The 21,798-nt window shown below is 36.2% G+C and overlaps 4 protein-coding genes across 4 annotated transcripts; 3 read left to right on the top strand and 1 right to left on the bottom strand.

Annotated features, from left to right (window-relative positions):
- Window positions 1-350: 350 nt before the first annotated feature.
- psmb13a (proteasome 20S subunit beta 13a) lies at window positions 351-3,673 on the bottom strand. Its single transcript, XM_065286734.2, has 8 exons — window positions 3,519-3,673; window positions 3,153-3,246; window positions 2,950-3,047; window positions 2,647-2,787; window positions 2,179-2,294; window positions 1,868-1,926; window positions 1,180-1,331; window positions 351-622 (listed from the first exon to the last, which is right to left on the bottom strand). The coding sequence occupies exons 1-8, from the start codon at window positions 3,578-3,580 to the stop codon at window positions 502-504; spliced, it is 843 nt and encodes a 280-aa protein (XP_065142806.1). The 5' UTR covers window positions 3,581-3,673; the 3' UTR covers window positions 351-501.
- psmb12 (proteasome 20S subunit beta 12) lies at window positions 3,616-5,701 on the top strand. Its single transcript, XM_065286747.2, has 6 exons — window positions 3,616-3,774; window positions 4,360-4,430; window positions 4,511-4,642; window positions 4,733-4,862; window positions 5,193-5,337; window positions 5,458-5,701. Exons 1-6 carry the CDS (start codon window positions 3,727-3,729, stop codon window positions 5,583-5,585), a joined length of 654 nt encoding a protein of 217 aa, XP_065142819.1. The 5' UTR covers window positions 3,616-3,726; the 3' UTR covers window positions 5,586-5,701.
- Window positions 5,702-7,181: 1,480 nt separating this feature from the next.
- Window positions 7,182-11,211, top strand: psmb9a (proteasome 20S subunit beta 9a). The gene is made up of 6 exons (XM_065286760.1): window positions 7,182-7,449; window positions 7,696-7,763; window positions 9,011-9,142; window positions 10,131-10,260; window positions 10,394-10,535; window positions 10,970-11,211. The coding sequence occupies exons 1-6, from the start codon at window positions 7,393-7,395 to the stop codon at window positions 11,095-11,097; spliced, it is 657 nt and encodes a 218-aa protein (XP_065142832.1). The 5' UTR covers window positions 7,182-7,392; the 3' UTR covers window positions 11,098-11,211.
- Window positions 11,212-12,908: 1,697 nt separating this feature from the next.
- Window positions 12,909-18,536, top strand: tap2a (transporter associated with antigen processing, subunit type a). The gene is made up of 11 exons (XM_065286771.2): window positions 12,909-13,588; window positions 13,682-13,796; window positions 13,878-14,008; window positions 14,097-14,302; window positions 14,403-14,600; window positions 14,680-14,808; window positions 15,106-15,294; window positions 15,575-15,748; window positions 17,143-17,302; window positions 17,772-17,908; window positions 17,990-18,536. The coding sequence occupies exons 1-11, from the start codon at window positions 13,093-13,095 to the stop codon at window positions 18,209-18,211; spliced, it is 2,157 nt and encodes a 718-aa protein (XP_065142843.1). The 5' UTR covers window positions 12,909-13,092; the 3' UTR covers window positions 18,212-18,536.
- Window positions 18,537-21,798: the final 3,262 nt, after the last annotated feature.

A 21,798-nucleotide genomic window follows, 5' to 3' on the forward strand; every position in this document is an offset into this window, starting at 1 on the left:
GGTTTTGCTTTCTTGATTTTGCTTTCTTTCTTGAGTAGCAATCAGTACATTGAAGATGACAAATGATTATATCAAAACTGGGACAAATTGTAATAGTCAAACATTATGCCTACATAATAATACTGTACAAAATATACCAAGTAATGTTACTTGGACATATCTGCACTTAAGTTTCTAAATATTAATAATGAATTTATATTATATCACATAAAATACCTATAGAATTACCTTAAATGTAACTGGAGTGTCTGTGTTACATTTTTATCAGGTTCTGTTCTTGTATCTGACATATTCAAATAAATATTCATGTTTATGTAAAAAAATGAAGATGCTGTACATTGTACATGATGGAAATTGTAATATTTTATTGATGATGATATTAGGACTTTTTTCAGTCTACTACAATCATGAAAAATAAAAAAGGACAAATTAGACATAAAAATAAAACATAGATGGAACCATTCACCATTACTGGAAAAACATATATCACTATTTCATGGCTCAGCTGGATCCTACAGTTTCCATCCTTTCAACCGTCTCATGCACCAACTCCAGCTCCAGGTGGGATACAGTTTTAGTTAAAACTGGAGTTGTACCTGGGTTGTATTTATACTTTGCTTGTCTGTGAAAAAAGTACAGAAATAAATCAATACATTTCTTATATAAGACTTAAGGCAAAGTTCAGTAAAGGTTAGACAACTAATATGCAGTTGCCTTGACATGCTTAAATTTAATTATAATTGTTTAAGAGCAACTAAATGCTGGTAACTTATGTTTTTACGTTAAAGGTGCAGTGTGTAAATTTTATCGGCATCTAGTGGTGAGGTTGCGCATTGCAACCAACGGCTCAGTCCAATGCTCAACCCTCGCTTTTGAAATGCATAGAGGAGCTACAATAGCCGCCACCGGACAAACATGTCATCGTCGGAGACAACTTAGTAAAAAATGTGTCCGTTAAGGGCTTCTGTAAAAAACATGGCTGCACAAAATGGCGTCTTCCATGTTAGGGGACCCTCTGTGTATGTAGATAAAAACATCTCATTCTAATATAATAAAAACATAACGGTGCATTATGAAAGGTCTTTATACACCTCTGATCATATAGTTTTGTATAATATTTTTCATTTATGTCAAAAGATCCTTTTAAACATTACACACTGCACCTTTAAGTGTTTTTACCTCTTAAAGTTATAAGGGGACTCTTTATGCGGTCTGATGTAGTCCACTCCATCTTTAGTAATCACACACAGGTCTATGTTGTTGCCTGATCCCAGATCACTCATGATGCCTGCCTGGATGGCATCACTCACCAATGCCTTGGCTTCCTCTAGCTAAAGGCAAAACGAATGACATTAGTGACAGAAAGCTGAAGTTTACAGCCATGTGACTGAGATTATGCAGAATAACTATGTTGCAGGGACATGGCAAGTATTAAAAACGGGTGAGAGGTATCTGGAGGTGTTTTTCAATGTCAAGGAAGAATCCTCGGAAGCCAGGATTTCGAGGATGCTACGTCATCGACATCTGTCGAAGGACTGTTCCAATGTCGAGAATTTGTCGAGTCCAAAAAAATATCCCATATACAGGAAAGGATGCATATGTGTAGCCTTCATGCTCGGAAATCACCCACAATCCTATGCGCCCAGCGCCAAAAGCACACCTTTTCACTGACGTAATGTCGCAATGACATGCACTTAGTTTGTTCCATTTACATGTTCTCCGAATGCTTAAAAGGAGCCTCGCCTAGCCTCTGAAAGAAGTGACTTGGAAGGACCAGTCCTGCCAAGGAAGTATCCTTGACATTGAGAAACACCTCGTGTCACACCGCAACCCATTGTTAAGCAGGTATAACAAAAGTGTTACTTACATCCATATTTGGTTTAAATCTGTCTTCCAGTATCCCCATAGCAGCCAGATTACCAGATCCTGAATCAAAAAAACACAGAAACATAGCTCACTGTGTGTTTAGATGAGATCTGGTAACATGCAAAGTCCTTTGAGTTATGTTGTTGTCATGTTATATATTGTAAACTACTTAAAATGCAGTACTGACTAGTGAAGGTTTGCCATTTTGCAAATGTACTCATTATTTACTCATGTTTGGTCATTAACACAAATGCAAATTCATCTTCCTTGTCAATATGTACCATTATCAGTAATTAGATAGCACACACATACCCATGGCTAGAAATGGCACCTTGTCCATGCTCCCATAAGGGCCAACAGTGTACAGGTGACTGCCAGTGCAGTCAACACCCCCTAAAATTAGATGTGCTCCAATCATACCTCGATATCTGAGAAACAAGACAACCTATTACAAATGAATGCAAAATAGTATTGGAACAGGTGGTATCATAAATGTATATTTTTTATTTCTTAACAGCATTAACCTATAGGCTACACAAGTTAATCTACACACATTGGGGAAGGGAAATTTGGCATCTCCAATTCACCTTACCTGCATATTTTTGGACTGCGAGAGGAAACTGGAGTACCTCAAGTAAACCTACAATGACACATGGAGAACATGCAAACGGCCCCGGGCCTCCTGATCCAGGGACCTTTTTACTATGAGGCAACAGTGCTACCCCTAAGCCAAAGCTGTGATCTATATAATAAATGACAATCTCAGACAAACACACACACCTAAAGAGCATGTCTTGTAGTATGTTAACCGCCATGATGACCCTTGGGTTTCTGCCACTGTTCAAGGAGAAGATGGCGAGGTTTGATGACAGCATATCTGTTGTCTTCTCTGTGTCCGCTGCTGTTCCTGCTCCACAACAACTAACAAAACAACAATTTTAAATAATACATTTAATGCATTGAGTAATTTATGGTTATTTGCAAATATAGTTATTTTGCTCAATAAAATATGACATTGACAGGCAAATTTTTTTTTAAAGATAAAACTTTTTATTTGGGAAAACGCATTAAAATTGTACTTACTAAATGTTTGGTGCAATGTAGTGTATTTTGGCACACATTTTATCAGCAACTATTTCTTCAGAGGTGGCCCTTGTGTCTGCTCCAACAACTACACCATCCTATACAAACAAACAAACAAACAAACAAACAAACAGTGTTTAGCCCTTTGTGCAACTTGCAAGCGTATGACCAAGTTATTAATTTTGTTTAAATTATCTGATTACCTTATAAACCAGCCCAGCAATGGTGGTACCTGTTTTCATGGGTTTTGGTGCCTTGATTTTCCCCTCATCTGAACCATTTTCCAGTACAATATTTCTAAATGGATATGAAAGAAACCGGTATGATATATCATATAATTAATACCCAGATTATAAAGTATATAGGAGGTAATGGTAGTACGATATATCAAACTCGTCATACAGTTGCAAAAAATATATGATTTTTGTTTTAGAAGTAAGCTTTACGTCTCCATACTTTCACTTTTGCTCCGAAAGCACAAAGCAATAGTTATGATCATTTCCAGCTTGTTTTGTACGTTTAACGCACAGTGTTATCATAATATAACTGTCTCCAGATTAAAATCTTACCTTGTTGAATTTTCGAAGTTAAAACCTGACACAGGAGGTTCGAAAAGGTAAGAAAGTGCCATCTCCAAAATCTTCCGTCAATCGACGGGGAAACTCTTCATGTAATGCGCCTCCTGGCCACCAGGGTTGTGTTTCAGATGAGCGTGCGTTCAGAAGAGACTCGGAATCGACACATTCATCCATAATCTGTATCTTTAAGTTTATAGTAATGGAAAGACTACAGTCATACTCGCAAATAAAAGGAGTCAGCACAGGCGTAAGTCTATGACATCTTTATGTATCTCAAGTATTCGCATATTGAAAGCTGTTTGTGTTTTGAAAGGTAACGCGTAATTGTTTATATACGTTTCCACGATTGGGCAGCTGATGTTATTCGTCTAAGACCATTTTATAAAACACTCACTTTGATAAATCAAAGTATATGTTAGTGTTATGATATTTTGCCGTTTGTATCAGGTTAAAGTTACTTTCACTTTCAACCGATGATGAGGTTTGACGTTGTGCGTCACGACGCAGAAAATGTACTACATTTAATGCATAGACGTCCAAAAAAGACCATAGATTAAATGCACAACAAGAAGTTAGTAAAGGTTACACATTGGCTTGTTTTCTAAAATGTGTGGCATGTAATTATTTTTAGATGTGGCAGACACTTTTATCCAAAGTTGCATTTAAAGTATACATTTCTTATCAGTAGGCTATCTGTGTTACATAGAATCGAACCCACAACCTTTGCGCTGCTAATGCAATACTTTCTCAACTTAGCTGCAAGATACACAATTTCTTAATAATAAACAGATGTCCTGCTATAATAATATTGTTCTTAACTTGTTTTGTTTAGACCACCATTCTTGCTGTTAAATTTAATGGAGGTGTTATCATTGGGTCTGACTCCAGAGCCTCTATGGGCGAGTGAGTATTTTCACGTCGTTTAATAGTCTCATATAAGACATTCACAAATCTTTTAACTACAATATAACATTTACCTGCAGGTCCTACGTGTCGTCCAAAACCATCAACAAACTGATACAGGTGCATGATAGAATATTCTGCTGCATAGCCGGATCACTGGCAGATGCACAAGCTGTTACCAAAATGGCCAAATTCCAGCTTTCATTCCACAGGTCATGTCAGTTTTAATATCTGTTACAGCATCCTAAACAAAGCTAGGCAAAGCAAATTAATACGTAGCTGTGTGTCTCTTTATTGTTTAGTATCCAGATGGACTCTCCTCCTTTGGTAAAAGCTGCAGCTTCCATTATGAAGGAGCTTTGCTATAACAACAAAGAGGACCTGCAGGCAGGATTCATCACAGCGGGTTGGGACAGGAAAAAGGGACCACAGGTGATGCACAGCTGGACACACACATACATAGACTGTAGGAATAGAGGAATAGTTTGAACAACTTATTATGGGATATAGGCATGCAAACTTCATAATAATAATAATAATATAATATAACAATGACAATAATAGAAAAGATAAGCCTCCATCGAACTAATGACTAATAACAATATTTAAGAGGGTACCAATGGATTATTATTAGTAATATTAATGTCTTACAGTGGCAATGTAAAACAAAAGGCACATTTTGGTTAAACAGAGCAGCATGATCTCTTGTTTGATGTTATACAAACCTCTGTGCTTCAGATGAGTAAAGTTTTGTTTTTGCAGATATACACAGTGGCTTTGGGAGGAATGCTGCTCAGTCAGCCCTTTACAATTGGCGGATCTGGCAGCACGTATATCTATGGTTACGCGGATGCCAAATTCAAACCTGACATGACTTTAGAAGAGGCTACACAGTTTTCCACAAATGGTAAAGTATCATTTGAATTAAAAAATAAATTTTCATCTCAAGATTGTAAGGTTGCATTAAATTTATGTGTACAGTTAATGAAAGCCGTATTAAGTACTGAATGTCTCTGTGTTTTTGCAGCTTTGGCTCTGGCTATGGGTCGGGACAATGTTAGTGGTGGTGTGGTTCACTTAGTTGTGATCACTGAAGCTGGAGTCAAGCATGTAGTTGTTCCAGGAGATAAACTACCCAAGTTCCATGATGAATAGGAAAATTCAACCGGATGTTGATTTTTTTTCACTACTTAGAAGCGTGGAGATTTGTAATTTTAAGTGCATTCCATGCCATTTTTTTATTCATAATAAATACAAAACAATACAAAAATTATATGTTGTACTGTGTGAATCCTCCAGCATACATAATATACGTGTTTCAGGTTTTCCACAGTTCATGGAATTTTTGGATTATCATGGAATTTTAAAAGTTCTTTTAAAGTCAGCGAATTTTATAGTTTTTACCAAGTCATGGAATATCAGGGATTTTTGTTTGTTGGTTTAAATTTTCGTTTACATTTATCAAAATGTAATCTGCTTGTTAACTTCTTGTGACGTAAGGAATACCATTTCCGCGTCCAAGCCTCCGCTGACTACAATTTAAACAGCCGTTTATTGGCACTGTTTATTCATTTCACTAATTTAAGCTACATTTTTAAAAACTTAATGTGTACATTACTGTACATTATCCAGGCTCACGGCATCCTGGCCATAGGTCATGAAAATTCATCTTTTTAGTCAGTGAAAGTCATGGAAAAGTAAGATTGCCAATATTTTTGATTTGTGGAAAGAATTATACAAATATACAGTATAGAAAGATATGTCTGTTGCAGAAAAGTCTTTATATGATCTATACCAGGGGTCTCTAACCTTTTTGTGAACAAGGGCTACCACAATGGATAAAACAATCTAGAGGGCTACTTTTTTATATAGTCTACTCAAACTTTTTTATTTTATTTTACTTGTTGATATGTTTTATCATTGTTTAAAATGTTAACATTCATAAAAGAAGCCAAGATAATATTAGAAATATATAATAAATACATTTTAAGAGGCTTTTATTAGAATGTACTTTGGTTGGCAACTCACAGACTCTGTGCAGGCAACCTGGTGCCCGTGGGCATCAAGTTTGAGACCAGTGATCTATATCAGAGGTGGGCATTCCTGCTCCTGGAGGGCAAATGTCCTGCAAAGTTTAGCTCCAACCCTAATCAAACACACTTGAATTTTTTTTATCAAGGGCTACAGGATGACTTGGAAATGGCATTCAGGCGTGCTTGATTAAGGTTGGAGCTAAATTTTACAGGACAGTTGTCCTCCAGGACCAGGAATGCCCACCCCTAATCTATGAAGAAATGATACTGGTCACTGGCACAGTACTTTTTCAAAAAGGTCATAATATGTACTATTTTAAGGTATAGATATGTATACATTTGGTATCATGTACCTTTGAAGTACTAACATGAATTCTTTAGGTAAAAGGTGTACTTTTTTTCAATCTAAATCCACAATATCAAAAGTGAATGCATTTTTAGTTATGTTAACGCTATTGTACATTGCACATGATTGGACAGCCTCACACGACATTAAAGATTATTTAAGGGCATGCAAAATGCATAATTGGTGCAAATGGAGGATTAATCTATTTAAATTAACGTTACAAATGACTAGTTATGTGAAAGTTGAACAGATCCAATGATTTCTAAAGATGTAGCCTATTGTAAAATACTTTCTCACACGTTTCATGGACATTATAATAACATAAAGACCTAGTCTAGTTGTGGCTCCGAGTACAATAGGAAGAAACATTTCTTTCACTTTCTGTTATAGACAGAAAATGGAGGAATAATGTGAGCGTCATAAAACTTCGACAATACGACAACACAGCATTTCACCTTTTGTCATTTAATTCAGTTAACAGATTCGCTTAATTTGACGCGCGCTATCGAGTATCGCGTCTCAAGCGCAGTCAGGTTTGCGCAGACAGGTGAGAGAAGAGAAGACTCGTTTCGTTTTATTCAACATGTCGGAAGAACTGCTGGGGGAACCAGGATGGCTGTCTGAGGAGGTCAAAACCGGGGTGAGATATCGCTTTAATGGCTTTATAAACTCAAGCGCGATGTTTAAGTTGCACATAAACAAGAGTTATTGAGTGTTGCAAGTTTTAAAGTTTAAATTGTGAAGTGGTTTAGACAAGTCTACGACTATAGTCAGTTTCGCTAACCTACCTAACTTATGCCAAACATTATGGGAATCGTTATTAAGAATATACTAACCACATTTGCTTTAAAAAGAAATAAATATTCATGCATGTTTCCTATTTTAGACGACCATCATCGCTGTTACCTTTGACGGTGGAGTCGTCCTGGGATCTGATTCTCGTGTATCGGCAGGGTAAAGCAACATTATTAGCAGCATTATATTATGCATTGGAATTGAGCACTAAATTAAAGTTTAAACAACGCTACCTTAAGGAAAACTTTGTAGCAAGCCCAGCACCTTTTGTATAAAATACTATGCTTTGTGTCTAAAAAGGTTATAATAGGACAAGGGCACAACTTAAAATGGTTATGAATTCATTCACTGGATAATGTTTTATTAGACTAAAAGTTTCATTAGTGAGGGATTGGTGATGCCTTAGTGTTTTACTGAGGGGTTGTTACTGGAGTGACTGTATGTACAAAAACATGCAGGAGAAGATGGAGTAAAGCAGGCTTAAATATCCACAGGGTAAATCCCAACATACATAACAATCAAACACAGCATATCATAAATGAGCATTAATGATTTTAACAATAACGACACCAGACAAAACCATGGGAAAAACAGAAGAGCTTAAAGGGATAGTAACCCAAAAATGAAAATTCTGCCATAATTTACTCACTCTGGTGTTGTTACAAACCTGTATAAATTTCTTTGTTCTGATGAACACGAAGGCAGATATTTTGAGGAATGTTCGTAATCAAACCATTTGTGAGCCTTCCATAGTATTATTTTTTTTTAAATGTAAGTGAATGGGGCTCATGAACATTTTGGTTACAAACATTCCTCAAAATATCTGCCAGAACAAAGAAATTGATACAGGTTTGAAACAACATGACACTGAGTAAATAATGAAAGAATTTTCCTTTTTGGGTGAACTATACCTTTAAATAGAGTGGAGAATGATGATCAGGATCGCTGGCAGGAGAGGGAGCATGGAGGAGGATGGGAAATGTAGTCCGGAGGGAGATAAAAGGTGAAAACAAGGGAAACAGACAGGAGAACATACTGGGAGCATGACAGTAATACAGAAGTTCATTCCTGCTGCTCTTAGTTTTTTAACAAAGAAAAAATTTGTTTGAGTTTTTTTTACAAAATTATCAAATTATGAGCTTGTATTTTAAAGTTATAGAAACTCATCACTTAACCAAAATTTAAGTAAGTTGATAGTACATTAAAATGTAAGGCAGCAAAAATATTTTACTGTATACACACTATACATATTTTTTTTAAATCTGTAAAAATGGGGCACAGTGTACTGTATTAATATATTGTTGTGCTGTTTTTGTATTACATAACAAATAGTGGCAAATGAGTTTCTCCTTCATATGGATTAATAACGTTTTCTAATCTTCATTACTTCTACTTTTTTGTCTAAGGGAGTCGGTAGTGAATCGTGTGATGAACAAGCTCTCCCCCCTCCATGATAAAATCTACTGTGCTTTGTCTGGATCAGCGGCTGATGCTCAAACCATTGCTGAGATAGTCAACTATCAGTTGGATGTGCACAGGTACATCACCTTGTAGTCCCCTATATTTATTACATTAGGGGGCGATTTCCTGGACAGTCCTATACTAAAATAGAATAAATGTAAGATCTGTCCAAACTGAAAACAACTTGCACTGACATATCTTAAAATACATCAGTGCCCTTTATTTTGCCTCAAAATGCACGCCAGTAATGTTTTTAGTAAGGCATGTTTGTTAAAACTAGTTATATTTCCTAATTAAACTAAAGCCTAGTCCTGAGGTGCGTTCCATTCGACCGTAAGTGGACTGCGAAGTGGACTTCACAGGGTATTCCGCCATCTTAAGTGAGATTCCAATCCGAAGGGAGCGAACATGTTCAGTTCGAAGGGCACTGCGCACGGCATAGGGAATCAGGGAACATCGATACATCACTTCACAGGAAGTGGAGAGCGATAATCACCCAACTGTCATTGCGCGCATCACGTGATCACCCGTCGGAACGGTCAGACCGCTATGCAATTATATGACAAGCGTTTAAAAACACATATATACACATAGTTAACCAAAGTTTAAAGTTTACTTTCATATTTGCATGACAGTTACAGCAGGGCTTCAATTCTGTTAATAGTCAAGTAATAGCAGCAATAGTCAATTAAAGTGTATAATAAACATACGTTTTTCATTACGTAGTACTCAATGTTTTTTTATTGTATAGTGTACATATTTGAAATGTGATAGTAAATAAAAATTAAAATATGAATGTAGTCCTATATATATTTATGTTATATCAATCTGCGCGACCCCGTCGTTGACTTTCTTTGATGACGTTTGCAGGCCGTTCCAAATGAGCGGTTATTGTCCGTGAAGTCCACTTCAACTGATATACCGTGCTCAGGGAGTAGGGAGCAGTGAACACTCCGCAGGGACCCTGTCGAATGGAACGCACCTCTGGTTTAAGATAATCCCTGTCGGGGAAACCACCCCTAGGTCATGTACTTACTAATATACATCAAAAATATACCTTGACAGTATTGAGGTGGAAGAAGACCCACTGGTTTGCTCTGCTGCCACTCTGGTGAAGAATATTTCATACAAATACAAAGAGGAACTATCAGCACATCTAATAGTTGCAGGGTGGGACAGGAAAGGAGGAGGACAGGTTAGATAACATTTGGTTTTAATGCAAACTGAATTAATTGTGAATGGTCATTTTGAATGTTCAAATGTAAGTCACTATAATCATTATATTTTATAATACATTATATTTGGCCATTTCCCTCTCATCCAAACAGGTGTATGCAACACTGAATGGTTTACTCTCTAAGCAGCCTTTTGCTATCGGTGGGTCTGGGAGCTTTTACATCCACGGGTTTATGGACGCAGAGTACAAAAAAAACATGACAAAGAGAGAAACCCAAGAGTTTGTGGTGAATGGTAAGAAGTTTATCAGTACAATATACCAATGTCAAGATGACGTCATAAAAGACGATTTATTTATTTTTTTATAATTATTTTAACCCATGTTTGACATTTAAACAAATTAAACAGTCGAATTTAAACAAAATCTTTACGAATTTTGGGCAACTATTATTTTATCAAATGTTTGTCCAGATATACACAGTATATGTATACCTAAATGTTTGAAGGACCTCAACAACTTAAATATGAATTGCATATCACCTCTGTTATCAGTGTGTTTTGATTAACATGATTGACAAAGCCAAGCTTCATTTACATTAACTAGGCTAGCTTTCATAACATTTTTAAAAAATCAACAGTTAAATGAGCTGATTGTCATCTTTTTGTACTGACCAGATTTAAACCTGCTTAGCTTCAGTGAGTAACTCTTTTTCTTCCTCTCTCTCTAGCACTCGCTCTGGCCATGGGTAGAGATGGTTCAAGTGGGGGCGTTGCGTATGTTGTCACTATTGACAAAGATGGATCAGAAGAGAAGTGTGTTTTAGGAAATGAACTACCCAAGTTTTTTGATCTTTAAAACAAATAACTTTGCTCTTTAAGGACATTAACATACCACACTGTACACCCATGTGCTGTAACCTGCTTACACAGCAGGTCAAAATACGGAATAATAAAATGATCAGTTTGTTTACATCAGTTGTTTTGTTGACATTACCTAAACTTTACCTGACCTTTACATTACCTGACCATAACTTTTATATACAAACATAAGCATGAATACACACACACACACACACACACACACACACACACACACACACACACACAATTACCTGACCATAACTTTTATATACAAACATAAGCATGAATACACACACACACACACACACACACACACACAATAACCCTAATGTTAACTGCTGCACCCTACTGAAAATCCAGCAAAGACCAACATGAGCTGGTAGCTGGTTTTAGCTGGTTTAAGGTGGTCCTCCCAGCCTGACGAGCTAAGTCCAGCTAGAAATGTGACCAAAACACAGCTAGACCAGCTTGCCACACCAGCAAAACCAGCTAGTACCAAGCTGGCAGACCAGCTAAAACCACCTTATGCTGGTTTTAACAGTTTTTTTTTGAAGTAGGGCATCCAGTTTATCTTTATGTTTAATGATAAACTATTTAAAAAGTTAGGCCTTCAGGTTTTCTGTGACAGAAAACTATTTTGTTAAGCAAAATGACTTAACCTGCATGAACCAAGTGCATCAGTTTAGAAACGCATTCACATGTCTAACACCAAATTTTCTATTGTGTTATTATGAGTTATAGGTTTCTAGTTATGTCTACACTCTAAAAACAAACGGTGCTATATAGCACCAAAAGTGGTTATTTGCTCATAATCATAACAGAACCATTTTTAGTGCCATACAGCCATAAAGGGGCCATATAGCACCACTATGGCACCACATATGGTTCTACATAGCACTAAATGGTTCTACACTGGTGCTTCACTGGTGCTTCACCGGTGCTATATGGCACTAAAAATGGTTCTTCTATGATTACGAGCAAAGAACCACTTTTGGTGCTATATAACACCGTTTGTTTTTAAAGTGTACAGAAAGGAATATATTTGTAAGCAAGCATAAAACAGGAGCACCATTGATTTCCATAAACTCAAAAAAATAAAAAATAATAAAACGCTGGATTTACTTAAAAAATAAAAAATATAGTGCATGATTTTTGCATCCACTTTTTAAGTTTCACATGGAATTTTAAGCAATTGCACATTTTTAAGTAAGTTTTACATGGAATTTTAAGCAATTACATGTGCAACTTACCTAAAAAAAGTGGATGCAAAAATGATAAACTATATTTTTTATTTTTTAAGTAAATCCAGCGTATTTTTTGAGTGTAGTAGGAAAAACAAATACGAACATCAATGGTGCTCGTAAATGCTTTGGTTAAAAACATTGCCCAAAATATCTTCTGTTGTGTTCAGCAGAACAAAGAAATGTATCCAGGTCTGTAACAACACCATGGTAAGTAAATAATGCAGAATTTTTATTTTTGGGTGAACTCTCTCTTTAATAAGCCTATATTTGTTTGAAAATAAGAAACACAAACTGAACAAATTTCACAGACGTGACAAACAGAAATAGGTCTGAACAAAAGAATCAGTCAGTATCTGGTGTGGTCATCAGCAGTTGTGTAAGAACTGCACTGTTTATCTCTTCCTCATCGGTTGCACCAGCTGTCCTTGCAGTCAAATCTTGTGCTATCCTATTTTCCACAAACACATTCATATTAAAATATAGCATATTTTTAAGAGCGCCATTGCGCTTTGGTGTTTTTTTTTTAAGGAAACCCCCGAATTGAGAGAAATCGAAAGTGAAACGACAACAATGTCCGTGTCCCTACCTGACCTGACAGAGTATGAACAGAGATGAAAAGCTCGAAATCGTGAGAAAAGGTGGAAGAGACGGTGGCGAGACAGAAATAATAACCAAGCTTGTAATCTTTATAGGCTACGAATAGGATAATTAATTATTTATTACGCAGTATCAGATTAACAGACAACATGCGGAAAGTTTTAGTGTTCGCTTGTATATTATGCATAGACTTGTTTATAGTTTACACACTGGACCTCGGCGGTACATTATTAAAATCTCGTACAAGGAATCTGGATTATAATTTGTTACGACAATGGGTTGAATCTGTACTGCGATGCACGCTGCTATACACTGGATCTGTTTTCTTTAAAGATGCGACAGATCCATTGATGAAGAGATGGATCGTCGTACACTGTTTTATCAGTTCGGTGTATGAAACCGGGCGCTCGAATCTTTTCGGAAATTATCGGCTCGATAAATTTAATACGTGGCTTGTCGGTAGCGTGGCTGCAGCATTGGCTTGCCTGTTTTGGGAGATCACATTGCCTGACACTAACGGAGATGCTAAAGGGAAAGAGAACAAACAGAAGGCTCGAGTCCTCTTCATGCGGGTCATCCGTTTATACAGACCTGACTACATACTGCTATGTGGAGCTTTTGTCTTTCTGGCATTAGCTGTCCTCTGTAAGTATTTCATTACATTGACTTTATATATCAAATAAGTGTAATGAAAACCAGCTTTATAAATGTAAATGCTTTTTGTCTGTGTGATGTCAGGTGAGATGTTCATCCCATTGTACACAGGAGAAGTGATTGACATTTTAGGTTCCAAGTACCAGTGGGATAACTTTAGATTGGCTATATTTCTCATGGCATTATTCTCATTGGGAAGGTTAGTATTGCACATAAATATATATATAGTGTATATTTAAGTACCTGTTTGTTGTTTAATAAAGGTTTTGTTTATCTTCAGTTCATTCAGTGCAGGATGTCGCGGAGGACTTTTCATGTGTGCCATCAATAGCTTCACATGCAGAGTCAAAGTGAACCTGTTTGGGTCGCTGGTCAAACAGGACATTGGCTTCTTTGAGACCATAAAGACAGGTAGATTCAATACAACTGCTGTTGCAATACTAATAACAATTATTTACAAGCAACGGACCTCATGTTAGGCTGGTGATCTATTTTGCAGGTGATATCGGGTCAAGGCTTTCCACAGATACTACTCTGATGGGCCGGGCTGTAGCCCTGAATGTCAACGTTCTTCTGCGGACCATGATAAAAACAGTGGGCATGTTATATTTGATGGTAAGCCTGTCCTGGAAACTTACATTACTGATGCTTATGGAGACACCATTGACAGGCTTGCTGCAGAACATTTACGACACACATTATCAGGTATGGAGACATTTTTGTGTATAGGAAAACGATTTGTGGTCAGATATATTCACTTATCAGTTGCTCTTTTATAGTTTATATCTATTCATGCTCTTTTTAGAGGCTGTCAAAAGAGGTCCAGGACTCTATGGCACGAGCCAATGAAACTGCTGGAGAGGCTGTGTCAGGCATCAGGACTGTGAAGAGTTTTAGGGCAGAACTACGAGAAGCTGATCGCTATGATGTCTGCCTAATGGACACCCATAATCGGAAGACCCGACGGGACACAGTCAGGGCGATTTACCTGCTTGTTAGGCGGGTCAGTTTATTAAGTGTTTATTTTATTTATATAACCTTTGAAACAAAATTCTTAGCTTGACCATGTTTGTGGTTTGCAGATGACAGAAGTAGGAATGAAGGTAGCCATGCTGTACTATGGAAGACTTTTCATCCAGTATGGACAGATGAGCACAGGGAATCTTGTCTCTTTCATTCTCTATCAGTCAGATCTTGGAGACAACATTAGGGTATTGTTCTGGTTTTCTTTTAATTACATAATTTGCTGATTAATAATCACATTTGAATATTTATAGACTTATGAACTTTTATATTTAAAGAAGTATTCACCCAGAAATAAAAATTCTGTCATACATTTTTCTAACCCTCATGTGGTTAGAAAAAAGTTCTTAAAAGTTTGAAATGATCACCGTAATTGAATCCAACCAATTTAAGAAAAGAAAATCACACATTTGAAATTAAATTAATGATGACAGACATCTCATTTTTGGGTGACTATGCCAAATATTTGTCCATCTCTATCCTAGACTTTGATCTATATCTTTGGAGACATGCTGAACTCAGTGAGCGCGGCTGGTAAGGTGTTTGAGTACCTGGACCGTAAGCCTGAGGTCAGTGCGGATGGCAACCTGCAACCCAGTATTCTGAAAGGACACGTCAGCTTTAAGGACCTCATCTTCTCCTATCCTAAAAGACCAGATCACAATGTCTTAAAGGTACAGTACTTGAAGTCTAAATTAAATCTTTCCAAGACTTTTTCCATGTTTAAGTGCTATATAAATTATTCTTTGCAAGCATGTGAAAAAATAGGTATTTGAAATTTAGCTCCCCTTGTGATGTCAGAAATGCCCCTTTATCTGCTGTTTTTTAATGTTTGGGCTACATTGCATTTAAGTCGTTTGAATCTTTACATAAAAGTACAGGAAACTTTGTAGTTAGTTTTTTTAAATCTACCCTAATTATTGTGTACTTACTTTAATTTTCACCTGTTTTCAGAATTTCTCTCTGGAGTTGAAGCCGGGTCAGATGACTGCTCTTGTTGGGATGTCAGGTGGAGGAAAGAGCACCTGTGTTAGTCTTCTGGAGAGATTTTACCAACCTCAACACGGTCAGATTCTGTTAGATGGACAACCATTACAAAACTATCAACATAACTACCTACACAGCAAGGTGAGTACTTTAATAATGTCCCTGTTGTTATTGTAGTCCTCCATGTGATTTCAACATGGGGTATTGTTTGATCTCAAATCATTTTTTTTTTTTTGTTAAAATACGGTTACTTTATCCAAAAGCTAAAGTAAGAAGCAAACTTTCATGGTCCCGCATTAAAAAGGTATTAAGTAACATCAAAATGTCATGTTCAAATGTTTGATTCTGTACATCAGCCTTTTAAAAGGAACACTCCACTTTAAAAAAAAAATATGCACATTTTCCAGCTCCCATAGAGTTAAACATTTGATTTTTACCGCTTTAGAATCCATTCAGCTGATCTCCAGGTCTGGCGGTACCACTTTTACCATAGCTAAGCATAATCCATTGAATCTGATTAGACCATTAGCATCGCACAAAAAAAATAAGAAATCAATATTTTTCCTATATAAAGCTTGACTCTTTTGTAGTTACATCATGTACTAAGACCGACGGAAAATTAAAAGTTGCGATTTTCTAGGCAGATATGTCTGGGAACTATACTCTCATTCTGGCGTTATATAGTCATGTATTTTTTGATTCTTTTTTCGTGATATTATCACGAATTTCTGAGTTTTTTCGTGATCGTATAACGAATTCCTGTTTTCGTGTGATTATCACGTATTGGTTACTCAACTGTTTTGTCCTATTTTCTTACCATTGTCGCTTCGGTTTAGGGTTAGATTTACATAAAATGACATCCCTACCCAAACCCAACTCTAACCCCAACGCCAGGCGACATATAAAAAAATAAATCAGAAAAAGTAGTATAAACCAATGTATAAAGTGTCATTCTAATGCAAGCACCAAATCTAACCCTAAACCGAAGCGACAATGGTTTAAAAATAGGAAAAAGCAGTTGAGTAACCAATACGTGATTAATCACACGAAAACAGGAATTCGTTATACGATCACGAAAAAACGCGGAAATTCGTGATAATATCACGAAAAAAGAATAAAAAAAATACGTGACTATATCACGAAACTTTGTGAGACTGGGTAGAATGATATTACACAGAGCTTGAAAATAGTCCCCTGCTATTGAAAGTTACCAAGGGGACTATTTTCGGGTAGTGCGTAATATCATTGCGCCAGAATGAGAGTATAGTTCCTAGACATATCGCCCTAGAAAAAGCGCAACCTGCTAAGCTATGCTAAAAGTGGTACTGCCAGACCCGGAGATCAGCTGAATGAATTCCAAAATGGTAAAAATCATATGAGCTGGAAAATAAGCATATTTTCAAAAAGTGTCATTGTAAAAAAGTATGTCTTCCATGTTAAATTAAATATGGGGTCTACCCTGACTAAGGTAAACAAAAGAACCAAATATAACCAAGGAGGGTTATAAAAATAACATTTTATTAAATACCTTTCAGATAACGATGGTGGGTCAGGAGCCTGTTTTATTTTCCGGTACCGTACGGGAGAACATCGCCTATGGTCTGCCCGGCTGCACAATGGAGAAAATTAAGGAGGCCGCCAGGAAAGCCAATGCCGATGTCTTTATCAGCAAACTGGAAAATGGGTATGACACAGGTAAACACCGTTTTTTTTACTGTAATCAATTGTCTTGATTTTATAAGTTGGTAGGAATTGAATCTAACTACTTACAGTATTGGCAAAGGCTAAGGGAAATAAAACCAATTTATAAGTAACACATCAAAATTTCTAGCATTTCTAACCTGTAACTTATCCACCTACACCCAATCAAAGGACGCTGGTATCACAACTAGCCTACAGTGGTTAAGCTGCCTTTACCTGCATAAACCAGAGTTTTTCAGCGTGCAAATCCCTTAAGTGGTCTTTTAAATAAGGCATTATGTAAAAAAATGAAAAATAAAGCGGAAGATTGTACATATATATATATAAATTTTAAAATTATATTATTAGCTATGATAAGTTGTTTTCTTTGAGATTTTGCATTTATTAAACACGGGATAAAAGTGCCAGTGATAATCCTAGAAAAATGCCAATGAGTTACATTTTTATGTTGTATTATTATTAGATGTTGGAGAACGTGGTTGTCTTCTCTCTGGGGGTCAAAAGCAGCGCATTGCTATCGCCAGAGCTTTAATCAGAGACCCTCAGGTCCTCATACTGGATGAGGTCACCAGCTCTTTGGACACCGAAAGTGAACAAATGGTAAAATATTTGCAATGCTTACCTACATACACTATATACATATCAATTTAGACATCTACCACAATGTTTATTACTTTACAGGTTCAACAAACCCTGGCCAGCTGCCCCACCCAGACTTTGCTTGTGATTGCTCATAGACTGAAAACCATCGAGAGGGCGGATCAGATTGTTTTGATTGACGGTGGAGAGGTGGTCGAGCAGGGCACTCACAAAGAACTGATGGACAGGAAGGGTAGTTACTATAAACTGAGAGAGAGGATCTTTAATGATCCAGACCAAGAAAAAGAAAATGGGACTCAATAAAATGTTCCTTTAGCTCAGTGGTAAAGCATTGTGTTAGCAGTGAGAAGGTTGTGGTTTCGATCCCAGGGAACACATTTCGGATAAAATTATTTTCCAAATGCATAAATGTAAATATTACATAGTAATAATTCGATAATGAAGATTTCATTACAGACTGTAAATAGATGCTTTTACTCACAATCATAATCACAAAGATCTGCGGCTTGCACTTTTAGACCAGTACATAAAATAAACCATGACGCTTATCGGTCAAAATGATTTTTAATAAATAACTTAAAGCAATTATGTAAAACTGTGAATATCAATAAATACTGTGCTACTTCAACTAGTTTGAGCTTGTGTTTTACTAATGAACAGTTAAGCTTTATAATGCTGTCACATATCACATAGTGTAAGCATCTTTTCATGGTTGTCTGTTCATTGGCATATACTCTTGTATAGCCCTTTGGTGGAGAATTGCATTGGCAGTTCAGAAGGTCATTGGTTTAAACCATAAAGATAAAAAATGTATGCCTTGTAATGTACTGTAAGTTGCTTTGGATAAAAGTGCCAAAATGTATAAATTAATTTATTCAAAATTTTATTTCAAGTTTATAAAACCCTTATACCTTAGATAAAAATACAAAACTATTACCAAGTCATCATAATACAATGACCGGTTGCACTATAGTGGCTTGAATTTTAACTCTGAATTCTGCAGTTGGTAATGGTGCAACTATTTATTCAATGAAATCACGTGACTTACTTGAAATGCCCTGTTTATCTGGCACTCTGCCTGGTAGCACCATATTCTTTATCAGAGTAAACCAAACCAGCTTGTGTTAAACTCCCAACAAAATTGCAAACTATACTGTTACTGTCCTGGAATCACCCTATACTTTTACAGACAGAACATGAAGGGTCAATGCAGAAGACAATGCAAAAATTATGAAAAATTATGATTTCATTAAAGGCATGTGAAATTAATAAAACCTGCAAAGACTTTTTAATGTTTTAAGTTTTTTTCTGGTTTATCTGATAAATGACTTAATGTCATATTAATGCCCTATAAAAGCCGACAACAATAAAAATATGATCCTGATTATTATAACATTATGATCATGAAACGTGTGCATACATCAGTACTAAAGACCAGTATGGAGATAAAAATGAAATTATATACAGCATATAAACATGCACAAAAATTTCCTGAGTACTGTTTCAACTTTATAAGGCTTCATTTTGAATTTTAGTTTGGGCTGTGTAGTGACTGGCAAACAGGTTAACCCGGTTTTGCCAAATAAAGTAACTATTGTTGTTTTTCCTGGTCACACATTTGTATGTTTGGCTTAGTGCCTGGCCACACCTGTCTCATGCCATATTATACAGTACCACCTCCTAATGTCAGCAAGACAAATGACAAAGATCTGATCTCCATTTTAGACTACTGGCACGCTTTTACCTGCTATAAAATGGCTGCTATCATTGGTTGCTGTATCTTAACAATAACACTAATATACCTGCATGGTCTACATGTCAATGCATCTATTTGTCTTTGCTACAGAGCGATGCTCTTGCATAAGATAAAGAACATTGTGTTGGCATTGCCAAATTGGGGATTTTGATTTTGTTTAAGTTTAAATTAAGCCTGGACTAAATCACTGTACAAAAAAATTTGCATGCAAAGCTTGATTTATAAGATATCATTGAGCAAAAATGAGATAAGGATTTTAAAAAAGTTAGTTGAGGTGCATAATCGGTTTCGGTGAAATCACGTGACTTTTTTGAAATGCCCAAAGTTGCCGGTACGGCAGCGCCATTTTGTAACTGCCGGCCATTTTGTGATTGAAAAATGTGTGCCAAGCTCGGCTAAGAGCAAGAGCGTGCATGTATGTACACATATTTTTTACTTTCACTCTCGAAGTAATGACAGTTTGGCTCATTACCACACCACTGGTTAATGGTGGGGGTTTTATCAACCGGTTCGCTTTCTTTTTTGTTTCAATATTGAGACAAAACCAAGCCAACAATTTTAAAGAGGTCAAAACCAGCTTCATTTTTTAAAGCATTGACTTTTCATTACCATTTTCTACTTGTGCAGTAGGGCATCATATCATCGTCAATATTTATCTGTCTTCTTCATCAAATTTCAGTTTTTTTATTTGTGCACTTCTGTTGGCCTATATATTGTAATGTAAACTAATCCATCTTTGCTCTTTAAAGGTGACACAGAAATGACACTTAAGTGATTTTACACAAACTGTTTAATGCTCCTAGAAGTGGCATAAATGTATATACACGTAGCAAATTGCAGTAGCCTGAATATTTATTTTGCATATTAAAAATATGAAATAATATATGACATGATATACTTTTCAACACAAAACTACATTATAGAAACGGCCAATATCATTTGCTCAAAACACTAACTTCCCCTAGGCCAATTTCCCCCAAATTTTTACAGTGTTTTTATTTGTACAGATCATCTTTGTTTTGTGCCGTTGTTGGAAAGTCCCTATTGTTTTTGTTTTATCAGTTTAGCTGGTTACCTGGCTATGTCTGGTTTATGGTGCATGTGTGAATGCGATGTTGTGCTTTATCACCCCCTTTCGGAAAAAGGAAATGCAAGCAATGACAGTCTGGTCCACATTCATACAACTGCTTCAAAATAACTTTTACTGTGACGTTACATTGCACAACAGATAACTTTTGCACTAGACACTATTTATTATTTTAAATAAACAATATAAATATTAATTGCATGCAAAATTATGCATTATATTGAGTTAGAATGATATACCAATTATATAGTTTAAGTTAAAACACATTTTTATGTTTACTATAATTATACTATAATATAAAAATGTATATAATATAAATATAATCTAATACTTAATTTAAAAAATATATTATACTATAATAATATGTTTAATGGTAACCGACCAGCATTTTCAGCTTAATGTGCAAAGCTAAGAGAAGCCATTTTCTCTACCAATGAGATATTTAAAATGTCGGACAGACTTTTATTTTTGCCACAAATGTGCTACGATATGATCCGACAAAAAACAAAACTATGGATGAAAAGGTGTGTGTGTGTGTGTGTGTGTGTTTCAATCATATTTTTTTCCCTTTGCATCCTGACAAAGCAGATAAATGTTTCTTCTTTTTGTTTGATTGTATAATCACGCCACCAGTGGTTAAATATCACATGCCGAGCATAATGACAACACCCTGGAAAGTACCGAGCCGGCACTCTTTCACTTTCTTTTCTATTCAGTTTGTTGGTGATGCCAAGCCAAAGCCAAACTACATGATGGGGGTTGGGAGGCATTTCTAGATCAGATGCACTAGCCGCTCCTTTATGAACCTTTAATGATAACATTACAGTATCTGATTAATAATTATTCAGTTTTACTGTCACTGGATCAGTCTTTAATGTTCTTATAATAAAAGTATGAGATTATATGGATGACAAAGATGGGAAACTCGGGGAACTTCTCATTCTTGTCGGCATGGCTGCTGAAAGTCATGTTTTTTCACGGTTCAATGACTCATCAAATACATAAAGGATGGTTCCCTTCTAAAATTATCTGTGAAACTGAAACCAT

This window comes from Paramisgurnus dabryanus, chromosome 19 (genome assembly GCF_030506205.2).
Source record: "Paramisgurnus dabryanus chromosome 19, PD_genome_1.1, whole genome shotgun sequence".
Taxonomy (NCBI): Eukaryota; Metazoa; Chordata; class Actinopteri; order Cypriniformes; family Cobitidae; genus Paramisgurnus; species Paramisgurnus dabryanus.

Excerpts from the sequence above, each read along its gene's own strand:
- tap2a (XM_065286771.2), top strand. The coding sequence starts at position 13,093 with ATGCGGAAAGTTTTAGTGTTCGCTTGTATATTATGCATAGACTTGTTT. Across the intron at positions 14,303-14,402 it reads TTTACGACACACATTATCAG|AGGCTGTCAAAAGAGGTCCA; the intron begins GTATGGAGACAT and ends TGCTCTTTTTAG. Across the intron at positions 15,749-17,142 it reads ATAACTACCTACACAGCAAG|ATAACGATGGTGGGTCAGGA; the intron begins GTGAGTACTTTA and ends AATACCTTTCAG.
- psmb13a (XM_065286734.2), bottom strand. The coding sequence starts at position 3,580 with ATGGCACTTTCTTACCTTTTCGAACCTCCTGTGTCAGGTTTTAACTTC. Across the intron at positions 3,247-3,518 it reads AACTTCGAAAATTCAACAAG|AAATATTGTACTGGAAAATG; the intron begins GTAAGATTTTAA and ends ATATCCATTTAG. Across the intron at positions 1,927-2,178 it reads GGTGCCATTTCTAGCCATGG|GATCTGGTAATCTGGCTGCT; the intron begins GTATGTGTGTGC and ends TTTTTGATTCAG.
- psmb12 (XM_065286747.2), top strand. The coding sequence starts at position 3,727 with ATGGAAAGACTACAGTCATACTCGCAAATAAAAGGAGTCAGCACAGGC. Across the intron at positions 3,775-4,359 it reads TAAAAGGAGTCAGCACAGGC|ACCACCATTCTTGCTGTTAA; the intron begins GTAAGTCTATGA and ends TGTTTTGTTTAG. Across the intron at positions 4,643-4,732 it reads TTCCAGCTTTCATTCCACAG|TATCCAGATGGACTCTCCTC; the intron begins GTCATGTCAGTT and ends TTTATTGTTTAG.
- psmb9a (XM_065286760.1), top strand. The coding sequence starts at position 7,393 with ATGTCGGAAGAACTGCTGGGGGAACCAGGATGGCTGTCTGAGGAGGTC. Across the intron at positions 7,450-7,695 it reads CTGAGGAGGTCAAAACCGGG|ACGACCATCATCGCTGTTAC; the intron begins GTGAGATATCGC and ends TTCCTATTTTAG. Across the intron at positions 10,261-10,393 it reads ACAGGAAAGGAGGAGGACAG|GTGTATGCAACACTGAATGG; the intron begins GTTAGATAACAT and ends TCATCCAAACAG.